The following is an 11,810-nucleotide window of genomic DNA, read 5'->3' as shown; positions in this document are numbered from 1 at the left end:
CAGCAGCTACACACACACATACACACCTTACCTCATCTTACCCAGGCTCTTGCCTGTAGCAAGCTTTCAGCTAGCATCGGTGCAGTGTGAAAGGTGAGTGCGCACCCCTAAAGGTAAGTAGTGGTGCTACAACTTTATCCAGCTGGGTTTTCCTCTATAAAGACACTTTGGTGCTTTGTTGACATCTGTAAGACCTGAGACAACCGTCCTCATTGCCACATTAAAGGATAAAGGGAAAAACTAGGAAAATAAGTCCCAGGTTGAAAATAACCAGAATTATCCATTATGCTCCAGCAAATGAAACCAAATATGTTAAACTAGGTAAATCATTTAAGTAATGCCATACTTTATTAAAAATCTTACAGTGGGCTGACAAGAATGCTGTTAAAAGTTATTCAATTTCAGAAAACTAAACAGTATAAAAGGCTCCTATCACATCCATAACATACAGAATATAACTAGTTGCATTGGTTCTAGTGGACATCAAGAGTACAAATACTCAAGTTAAAATGTACAACTCCAAGTCAAGAACTGATTTTAGAGTAAAAAAAAAAAAAAATCCCTGCATCTTATACAGCATTAAAATCAGAAAAAAAAAACACAGCATTTACAGTGTATGTGCCACTGTAGCCAATTACATTGGCTAACATTAACAAGATAGATATAAAGAAAAAACATTTTTTTGCTTTTGTTTCTCTAGTTAGAATAAGAAAGGCTTCTCTAAATCCAAATGTGTGCATTAAAATGAGTAGTAAAGTACTGTGCAGCAGCAGAACCATCTCCAGGTTCCAGCAGCACTAGGAAGTTCTCCGCTCTGGTCTTCTCTCTGGACTCTACTCCAGGTCCTTCTGAATGCTGCGGTGGATAGATGGATAGTTCAGTTAAGGGTTTTCAAAGGAAATCAAAACAAATTCCAGGAGACTCTCCAAACTTCATGCTTAATTCAGTAGTGCACACATTTTCCCCACACTGATTTGAAACTGTAAGCATATGATTTTTTACAACCATCCTAGGATTTTCTCCTCATGTCAGTTTTAGGGAGATGCTGAAGCGAAACATCCCAGGCTTTGCTGTACATTGAAAGTGAGGTGACGTACCTCGCCAGGTACTCGTGGACGTTGTCGTGGCCGTTGTAGCGGGCCAATCCCACCAGGATGCCGGTCGCACAGCGGCCCTCCTTCTTCCGACACAGACTGCAGTTACACATCCCTCGGCAGAGGGGACAACACCACATCTGGAGAGAGGAAAGAGAGATTAAATCTTAATGCGGGTTACTAACTGCTTTTCTCCTCTCCATAAGTGAAACCATATTGTGGTTGAAAGTTCCTACCACTCCAACATCTCGCAACAAGAAAACTGTGTCTTCACATTGTACTGGCGTTTAAAGCAGGCATCTAGTATGAATGCAACCTTACATATTACTTTACCGAGGACAGAATCTAAAGTGGTAATCTGTGAGATTTGTTTTTTGTTGGCAACATCGTTGGTGCCAAGTGATCATTGCTATGGTGTTTTTGCACTGCACTTCCAAAAGAATACTTTGCAATCAAATGGTTTACCAGTGCCACTGTTGCTACTTCTAATAATGTAAAATACATCACTTCCTGTGCACCAGAGGATTTTTCCTACTGTTGTGCCAAAATTTGTACACCCTAAGGAAATTATCATGGGGAAACGTGCTTAATAAAATGACAAGTAGACTAATGTATAGTCTGACAACTTCCCTGTAGAATCAATAATTATTTTCTTCCCTGCCAAGTTACGACACATCGCTGGGAGAAACACATAAAAAACATGTGTTGATTTGCGGTGAAAAAAAAATTGGCACAGCACCAGAAAACAGCTACCCGACACAGCGCTACTGAGTAGAAAGAAAAAAACAAAACAAAGAACAGAACAAAACAAAAAAAAAAAGCAAAACTAAAATTGATTTATATGAAATTGTCACAGATTAGGCTACTTTAAGTTTTCAGGCTGTCAATACCAGTTCTATATACCCCCAATACCCCCAAAATAATAGTTTTGAATTATATGTCCTTCTTATAGAACATTTGCTTTTAGTGAAAAGGACGTCACAAATAAAATGCATTACTATCATCATAACTCATAGGCAAGCTGCTGTTTAACGGGGGTTGCCAAGTGTTGCTTGCTTGCGCGCGTGTGTGTGTGTGTGAGAGAGACAACTGACCGGGTCAAGCAGCACGGTGCGCACATCTTCTCCGTACCGGTTCTTCAGGCATGGCCCACAGAACTGACCTTTGACCCCCACACAAACACCACTGCGACACACCGTCTTGGTGTCCAGAGTCTTCTGCCTGCACTGGTGACATGAGCTGCCCTGGAACACACACACACACACACACACACACATTAGTGTGCATAGTCTACTACTGTGAACCACTGTGCTATCCTGGCAAACTTGTACATACCCAGAGAAAACATAACCAACAGCATTAAAAAGGCCTAATGTGACTCACGTTCTCCTTGTCCCAGATCTTGTCTTTGCTGCGATAGGCGATGTTGTCCAGCTCTTCCTTGGTGATTTCATCCACCGACTTCACCACATACTGGTTCTTCTTGGACGTGTGGCTCTTCCTCTTTCTCCGGCCCCCCTCAACAAGTTCCTCGTCCACCTGCCCAATCACAATTGCCAGATTGTAGGTACACATAGGGTGAGAAGGCATTATCCACAATTGCTAGGTAGCCCATAATTCTTTTTGTTTCATGCATAGGATCAGAATGGCCCTTTATCTCAGTATAGTTTTGTTTTATGTGATAATTTATTTATTTTTTTGGTGATTGTGTTTTTTGTGGTGAACAGCAAATTACCTCATTGAAAACACATTACAATTTTAATCTAATTTAATTAAAATCTGTCTAGAATGAATGTGTCAATGACCCTGAAGTAGAAAATCTGATTTTCCCAAGGACACACAAATACATATACTGTACATGAGAGTTGCTTGTCATTAAGTGTGTGTGAGTGTGTGTGTATAGACGTCTGTACACAGTGTGAAGTGTGTTCAAATGCAGTGTGTGTATAATCTACCTCCACCAGTCTCCTGATGTCTACGGTCCTGGTGGCTCGACCTCTTCGGCCGGGCGACTCGCTCTTTTCCTCCACCGCAAAGTTCTCGGGTGGACGGGCTTTACGGGACGGGTTCCTCCTCTCCGACCCCGCCTCCGGCTCAAACTTGCGTTTCCGTGGCGGCGCTTTTTCTGCCATGCGCCTCTTCTTCTGCACAGATGTGATGAGGACAGCGTTTGTGAAATCAGAACAACAATTTTGTTTTGGACAAATCAGGCTCTGTAACATTTGAATAGGAGAATGTATGTTGGGGAAAAAACAAAACAAAAAACATAAAACAAAAAAATAAAAACACAGCTGTTGTCTTTACTGAATTACTTCTTACTAAATCAGTAGAAATCACATAGAAATAGAGATACTCCAGTGGTTAAGCCTTCCCTCAAATCTGGAACCACATGTATACTAGGATTGAATCCCACCACAGCTTTTTCTCCTGTGTCTCCTACTCTGTCATCATTGCTATCATCCCTTTATTTTGAACAATGACCGTAGCACAGCAGTGAAAATACAGTCTGATGCCACAGAGAGAATCTGTATGGCCGATCAGTCTACACTATTGTCAGAAAAGTGTGAATAGAGGAAACCATTCAGTACTGAGATGTGTCCTTGTAAGTGTGTATACTCACTGGAGGGGTGTTGGGGGGAGTCAGCTCAGCCATGGTGCTCAGGTCAGCGAACAGCTTGGCCAGCTGAAAGACAACACAGACGACCACAGTCAAACGTGAGGGTAGATGACTGACTACACTGAGAAACTCAGCATGGAGAGCAATTTGACAGATCAAGGTTTAGATTTGAGGTTCATTTTATTATAAAAAAAAAAAAAAGAGCTGACAAAGAGATCACACATCATCTCTCAAGCTCTATTAAGGAGTCAGAATATGGAGGGGCTACAAAATCCTAAAGTTGTTAGGGGTTCTTACCATGGCTTTGTTCTCCTGGATGTTTTTGTCTCGCTTCCTCAGGCTCTGAGACAGGACCTCCTCGTCCGCTTCCTCCTTCTCCTCCTCCTCTTCTTCTTCTTTTTCCTTCCGTTTCATCCTTTCACTGGTTCTCCTTAAAGGTGGGGCAGTTGTGACTGGCTTTTTGACTCTTTTCTCTGGGAGCTCCTGTTTTGGGGTGGAGAGCCTTTTGATGGGAAACCTGAGAAGCAAAATTAAGCGAGAAGTTTGGTTGGTTGGTCACTGGAGAAGCAAGCAAGAAATCCCATGAAACAGCCTCCTTGAAATATTGGTAGAGTTTGACTCTGCACTGAGGCAGAAGTTATCCTAGGTCATGTGTCCACCAAACACCTTTTTTAACGCTACCAGTAATAAACAGATACTCTGGTAAGTGATTGTACTTAATGCGCAACACATTTGTGTTACTGCAAACTATGAACAGAGTTCTGCACAAGTATATGGAGGCTCAAACATATTTAATGAAACCGATGAGACGTTACAGTTCGAATAATACAAAATTTATTGTTGTGGCAACTATGATGTACTGACGAAATGTTTTTGTCACAAAACGCTGGCAAAAAAACAGCAAGACAACACTGGTTCTAGTTTATACATGCATTACAAACATTACATTACATAAATCCACAGGATGTGACACCTTAATCAAAATGCACTGCAATTTTGTCTCGATTCAAATGAATCAACTTTGGTTGGAGAATGCACAACAGCACTTCTTTTCCATTAAAAATACCCAAGAAACTAATTCAGCGCTGTAAAAACTGATCTGGTGGAGTCTTCCCTACATCGGCATGTCCAGACAGAAACAGTGAGGGGAAAACACAGTTGAGTCATTCCCTTCAGTAAATTGAAACCAATTCACTAAACCTGCGTGTTAGACTGACCTAGAGATGAATCCTCGCACTCTCTCTCTCTCTCTCTCACAGACACACACCCACACTCCTACCTCAAGGCCACGCAAAGACTCCTCCTCTTGGGTGGCGGGGCCTCGTCGCCGTCAGAGTAGAAGCCTGTGTCCACGTCGCTGTCCTCCTCCGACTCCACCATCTGGAGAAGCCCAGCAAGAGAAAGCAGACAGGTTGTTGCTTTGGCTGCATCAGCATACACATTTACATCCAAAAATAGAGCCATCAGTAAACCTTTTGGACTGTAGTATTCAGCCGTTTGCTGAACCTTCTCCTCTCCTCTTCTTCCTCCTCCTCCTCCTCCTCCTCCTCCTCCTCACTGAAGCCCTCGAACTCCTCCTCCTCACTGTCAGACTGGCTGAACAGATGAGCCAGCTCAGCAGTTATGAACTTGGACTTGAAACACGGGGCCTGTAGGCAGACAGTATATTGGTTATCACATTGAACCAGGTTTGATGGAATGGAGGACACACAGACCTATTTTATGATTAAGGTTTTGGACTGGCATTAGGCTAATAAACATTAAGCCAATTCTATTGATTATAGAAACAATGCTGTTTCACTATACAAGAATGGGAGGAAAACATTGAATGTGGAACCTTTTGCAGTGGGGGTGCTGTGGATGTCCTGTTTGCAGGTCAGGTCCAAGAAAGACCCAGTCCAAAATGTGGTTCATACATACAGAATATGCTTTCATATAAGGCCTAGTCCAGACTGGAGGGTTTCTTTAATTCATTTTCACATTTTACAGCAGAGGGAGCACCATCCCAACCGTGGGCGTCCACGGCTGCTGAGTGAATACTGAGGGAACAATGAATCCGGTTCAGTTGTCCCACCCTGCAGCTTGCCAGAGTCAGCAGAGTAAAGGCTGGCTGTCCTCTGAGTTTATCCTGAGAGGAGCAAACCCAAACCCAGGGAAGTCCTTGTCACTATTTGGGCTAGTCAAGATCTCGGCTAGAGCTCAGGGGCTCGGTTGAGGGCAACAATGATCGGAAAAGCAACTGAAAGCTCAGGCAATTCCATTTTATTTTTTGGGGTCCACTTATGACAACGGTCTATAGCCTCGATCTGAGAGTGAGCCCCTGAGCACTAGTGGAGATCTTCTCATTTGGGTGCTGAGCTGTAAGGAGAAACTTTGCTCAAGAGCCTTTCGCAGAGGCACCCCGGTGGCTCACCGAGTAGAGCGCATACCATAAGGCTCAGTCCTTCCCACAGCGACTCGGGTTCCAATCAAGCCTGCAGTCCTTTGCTGCATGTCCTCCCCTCTCTCTCTTCCATACCTTCCTGTCTATCTCCTTGTCAAATAAAGCATGGAAATGCCACAAATAAATCTTTTTAAAAAAAGAGCCTTTCACAGGCAAGACTGTCAATTTTAAGATCTTACAATCTTCAATAGGAAGTACAAGAGTTTTGTCTGATCCAGGCGACTTTAGGCTGAACATTCAGAAAGACCGCCCCCCACATGTCCCAGGTTCAACTCCCCATGTGTGTAAGCATCTGCTCTGCAATCCCTCCCAGCTCTAGGGGGGCTGCTCTGTAGCTGACCTCTGACCTCCCTGGAAGGAGGAAAGCTAAAGACATTTTCACTACAGGGATCAATAAAGTAGTATTATTAGTATCATTACTATGGGGAGGCCTTTCAATTGAAAGGTCACAGGTTGGATCCCTACACCAGCTCCTTGAGCAAGACACTGAACCTGTACTCGTTCACTCAAGCTAACGTTAAGTCGCTCTGTATAAGAGCGTCACCTATTTGCTTACATGTAAATGATCCCCCGAGGGTGTGACGAAGGTCACATGTAGCCAGGACCTCTTGTGTGCCAAGACGGAAACCACGCAGTACATAATGAGTTTAAAACTATATGTCCGGATCTCTGGACTGCAGCAAAATTGAGCTTGCTTAGTAGAGAAATACAGCTCATTTAGGACCCGCTGCTAGCCCACAAGCTCAATTAGCTTCACAATGGAGCAGCTGAGCTCGGCCAAGCTAACAAAACGTTAACGTTAGTTAGCTGTTAACAATGGTGCTCATTTTGGGCATCTGGCAATGGACTTTTCTCCGAAAAACTCACAGAAGAAGTAAAACTGCATTTAGCCACGCCACTCGGCAACTTACCTTTGATGTTAGGGTCATTTTTTATCTCATTTGCACGGTTCGTTTCCTTTCAGCATAAAGTTTTGTCTTTCTGCATGAAAACGAATGAGTTGTGGTGGGTTTAAAAAACAACCGCTGCACAAGCCCATGACTGTAGAAGTAGGGGTGCAGTCTTTGATACACTTTTGTGTCGATTTGTTATTAAGTTCAAAAACGATTTTTTTTCTGCTTCAGGTAGCATCGTTAGGAATATATAAAGGTTTTGCTAACTTTCGCGAAGACCACACAAGGTGCATTGTTGTGATAACGAAGTTCCCCGGTGTGTCTATAAGCGGACTCTCGTCCCTGTCCCCCTGCACTCAGAATGGTACAGTCCGGGTTTCGCGCGAAAACATTAAGTGGGCGTGACTATGCCGCAGGGTCGAAGGTATGGTACCAAGTGATTGATTGCCTTCACCTCCTGTTTGAAGGCTGTATTGTAAAAAAAAAAAAAAACGGCTGTTCAGTCAGAGGTTTTATCATTTGCAGAGGTCTGAGGGATTGGGTTTTGAGTTAGGCCAGTGTTTCCCAAAATGGGGTCCCTGGACCTCCTTGATGGGGTTTGATGGGGTCTTCTGGAGGTTTCATTTTACTATTTCTTTTTTCACTCAGTAGAAGTTAGCACAATGAGAGATTGTTTAAGGATAGCTGTTTGGATGATAGGTTTCATTCTCTAAATAATTATTCACTTACAGTACAGAGAGTTATTCAGTTCTATACTAAATCATACTGTATATTACAACAAAAGTATCCACCATTAGGCTTTTTCTGGACAAAAACTTCCCAAATTAGGGTCTGTGAATATGGATCGATTTGGGGGTCATTCAAATGAAAAAAGCTTAGGAACCCCTGATTTAGGTGACATTTAGGTGTCATTCACATACCATTAGTTACATAGTTATATAGTTGCCCTGGTTGGAAATGGGTGGTAAGCTACTGAATCTTCAGTTATAGAACAGCCTACTTCTTTCTGTTTGTGGTGTTTCTTTATCATCATTGTCATCACTTTACCAGGCTGACACTGACACAACACCTGCATCGTACCAAGCTTGGCTGTTTATCTCTCCTCTGTCATTTTCTCCTTTATCCTCCACTGTTGTTTAGTTGTCACTGGCCTGCTGAGTAAAACGCTTGTTGCGATGACAGCAAAATGATAGGGGTTAACGGCATCAGGAAACCATATCGATGCACCCGGGGCTCGACCCCCCTCCCACTCCTACACACACACGCACACATTTATACACACATACACACACCAAGCACATAGCAGGGAGTGCTTTTACTTTGCTGTCACAGTTCATGCCAACTGAAATCAGCTTAGATGAGACCAGAGGCAGCTGTTTTCACATTGTAAAGCTGTGCCCTTTCTGTTTCCCCCTCCCCTGCTACCACCAAATTGGTTGGCTTAGAGTACACAATTAGCCTTTCAAACTGTCTCCTCTTCTCCCTCACTCCCTCTTTCTCTCTTTCCCTCTCCCACAATAATATGCCCACTTCTCCAGGCTTTTTCCTCAAAGAGGCCTCCTCTAATTAGATTTGACCCTCGTTCCTTGAGGCATTTCAGCCATGATACATTTGAACTATATTATACCCCTGTCAAGAGTGCAATCATTCTGCATTAATCAGCACTACAGGGAAGGATTCTGTGTACTTTGCTGTCATCGCTCAAATTCAAATCCATCAAGTCTCAACGACTCTAAAGCCAAATTAAATTGTTAAAGACTGTAAACAATTTTGGGAAATGTGAGAAGATTTACCGTAATAAATCAATTTTGTTTTTTCAGTGAATCGACCTTCAGGCCAAGTGTTATATAGCATATCTCCTTACAGTTTTTTTCACAGCCCATTGTTTCCCCTCTTAGCTGAGAGCCACTATAAAGTCAAAGTCAAAAACATTTCCTGCTCTTGTCTGAAACACAGTGACAAAACAAAAGCAGCCACCCCATGCGACAAGAAAACACCACCATGCTCCCCTTTTCCCACTCATTCCCTCCATGCCTGTCCCAAATCATCCTCAAGCTTGCTTCACTCTTCTGCTACTTCTGTTTTCCCCTCTTGTCCTCTCCCCATACCTCACTGTCGCACCTTTTTTTCCTCACTTGTCAGAAAACAAAAGATATCCTACACACCCTATCTTTTGTATGTTTCCCTTCACAACTTGATCATCTTATCATGAGTATTTTGGGCTGTTTACAAGCTATTTCCCCAAGCAACCTACTGGGCTGTAGAGATGTGGTCAGTGATGTGGTTTCTCCCGCTGTCACTTGAGTGAGATGGAGTTTCTATAGGCTGTGACGGGTTGTCAGGTGTCACAGGCCGATGTAAGGCTGCTGCTGTTTCATCTCAAAGGAACACACACATACACACACACACACACACACACACACACACAGTATTTAGACAGCCAGAGTAGACAAGCCGAAACATTTTTATTTTCTAAGCTGTCTTTGGGATGGGGTCACGATTGTTTACAGTGTACGACTATAATGCAAATTCTGTCAATTTTCAATTTGATTTTTGCTCAGTGAAAAGACAAAAGAGAATAAATATTCCCTAGGACCCACCATTAGAGTTAACTGTGGGTAATATAAAGAAGTTGTGGGTGCTGTGGGTAATACAAAAGAAGTTACAAATTGTACAAAACAGAGCAGCACGTATTGCGCTTCATTGCAAATACAGAACAAACGTTGTTGCAAAGCACAAATGTCTCTCCTGGTTATATGTTAAAAACAGATTACTTTATTCATTACTTGTATTTATAAGAAATATCTCTGTTACTAAGATTCAATTTATTTTATACAAGAACTTATCTTTCAGCTCAGATAGACACGATTATTCTACCAGACATGCTATAGGAGGGAATTTTACATTACCGAAGGCGAGAACAAAGTCAGTCCAACGAATGGTTTTGTTTAGAGCTATGAAGGAATGGAATTTACTCCCTAGACATATCACACAAGAACATAGTCAAATCTGTTTTTAAATAATTTTAGAAGAACATCTCTTGAATAGAAATTCTGAACAGACGTAAGGAAAGCCCTAATGGGATGTGTGCTGAATAAACCTGTAGGGATCTAAATGTCAACAATCCAGTGGCACCACAAAATATTGCACTCTGAGCTTTGAGCAAAATATAAATGTATTTCAGCTGTGCTGATGTACTTTGTGGTTGTGGTGGTGTGTCTGCATTGGTGATCCTAGAGTAAAAAAGTAATTTCTAATTTTCAAAGAGATCTGAAAGTTGAGATGTTTATATGTGTATACTTGTCTACTACAAATGAGTCTTTAAGGTGAATTATTAATTATTTTTATTTTAGGAGCTTGTCTTATTTGTGTGTGCGTTCTAGTGGTCATCCTGTGTATTGTGTAATGTTTTGCTGGTTGTATTGTCACAGTGTATTGGTGTATGTTTAATTGTATGTGTGTTCAATGTATATATTAGTTCAGTGTACTGTATATATTAGTGTATGGTCTAGTGGTCGTCCTGATTCTGACTACTCTGTAATATTAGATTTTATTTGGTTGCACTGTCACAATGTATTGTCACAATGTAAAGTTTTGAGTGGACCCCAGGAAGAATAGCTGCTGAGATGCAGCAGGTAATGGGGATCCAAATAAGCAAACAAACAAACTGTGACTGTCCAACATTGATGAAAATGAAGGAATTTATGAAATTAATGTCGACTGTATACATAAACTTGTATATTTGTATATTTATTATGGAGGCCAAATGCATTTCAACAGAGCAACAGGTTGAAAGTCAGCTGGGTGACTCAGACAGTCGTTACAGTTGCTAAGGACAGACTGTGCGAGATACACAAACAAAAGGTAAAGTCACATGACAGAGGCAGTCATTCCATCTTGAATCTGCATCATAGTTTGTATGCACACAATGCTCAGCTCCTCCTGTGTTGTTTGGCTCGTCTGGGTTCCACAGGCCAAAGTTCACCTCGGACCCCTCGGACCACATCCATGCTCCTTCCTTCTGGGTGTCACTGAGTCCGATCCAGGTGTGCCCTTCAGCAGGGTCAAAGTTCTTAATCAGGGATTTGACAAAGCTGCACTCATCTGCACTGTGGAAAGACACCAGGTTGGCCCTTTGAGACACGCAGTAGAGCTCTGCATCTGCCCAGGACACACGTGTGGCGATGTATTTGTAACAACGGCCATTGAAGCTGTACCAGAACATGGGACAGGAGCCGCGTTCGAGCTTCACTTCATGGTCAGCTGAGGGAGACACGGCACCCAGAGCCAGACCGAGACAGCACAGGAGCAAAAGCATGCTGGTCTGAGTGTTTCTCTCTGGAGTCACTGGAGCAGGACGGGGTGGTGATGTGTTTGTTGGAGCTAGTCTGCACCTTTGGGTGGGACTGGAAGCCTTGCAAAGAGGGGTGACAGGCTGCTCTCCTTTTATCTGTTTTGGAGAGGGTGTCTGCACTGCTGGCATAATATTATTGGTCATATCATTTGCTGTAGGCACACCTTTTTAGTTCCACTCTGCCATATCTGAGCATAATAAAAAAAGACCATGAGCACACCAGGAGATGTCACATAAAACCTATAATTTATTCATTTTTAGTAAAACTTTGACATAGTAAAATGCTGCTTTAGAAAAGACATGTGGCTTCAGCTGTCCGAAGGTTGAGGGGACACGAGGGGAGACATATTGCTTTGTGTTTGACTTGGGTTTTTTTTTTTTTACAACAGATAAATAATATATACCAAAC

The 11,810-nt window shown here is 42.5% G+C and overlaps 2 protein-coding genes across 3 annotated transcripts; both read right to left on the bottom strand.

Moving 5' to 3' along the window:
* Positions 1-370: 370 nt before the first annotated feature.
* cdca7b (cell division cycle associated 7b) lies at positions 371-7,156 on the bottom strand. 2 transcript variants are annotated; one of them, XM_071512516.1, is made up of 10 exons: positions 7,066-7,156; positions 5,184-5,360; positions 4,991-5,091; positions 4,009-4,228; positions 3,715-3,777; positions 3,050-3,238; positions 2,478-2,633; positions 2,189-2,338; positions 1,098-1,234; positions 371-855 (listed from the first exon to the last, which is right to left on the bottom strand). In XM_071512516.1, exons 1-10 carry the CDS (start codon positions 7,081-7,083, stop codon positions 834-836), a joined length of 1,233 nt encoding a protein of 410 aa, XP_071368617.1. In that variant the 5' UTR covers positions 7,084-7,156; the 3' UTR covers positions 371-833. The 2 variants fall into 2 exon arrangements, with proteins under 2 accessions (XP_071368617.1, XP_071368618.1); XM_071512517.1 differs by having other exon boundaries at positions 5,193-5,360.
* Positions 7,157-10,767: 3,611 nt separating this feature from the next.
* On the bottom strand, positions 10,768-11,545 carry LOC139638375 (lactose-binding lectin l-2-like). The gene has a single exon (XM_071512498.1). It carries the CDS (start codon positions 11,543-11,545, stop codon positions 10,877-10,879), a length of 669 nt encoding a protein of 222 aa, XP_071368599.1. The 3' UTR covers positions 10,768-10,876.
* Positions 11,546-11,810: the final 265 nt, after the last annotated feature.

This window comes from Centroberyx affinis, unplaced genomic scaffold, assembly GCF_046629955.1.
Source record: "Centroberyx affinis isolate AG114_WGS23_722 - 3 ecotype Tasmania unplaced genomic scaffold, CSIRO-AGI_Caff_v1 ptg006324l_1, whole genome shotgun sequence".
Classification (NCBI taxonomy): Eukaryota; Metazoa; Chordata; class Actinopteri; order Beryciformes; family Berycidae; genus Centroberyx; species Centroberyx affinis.
Note: the sequence above shows the minus strand (reverse complement) of the source record. Positions and strands in the feature narration are given on the sequence as shown.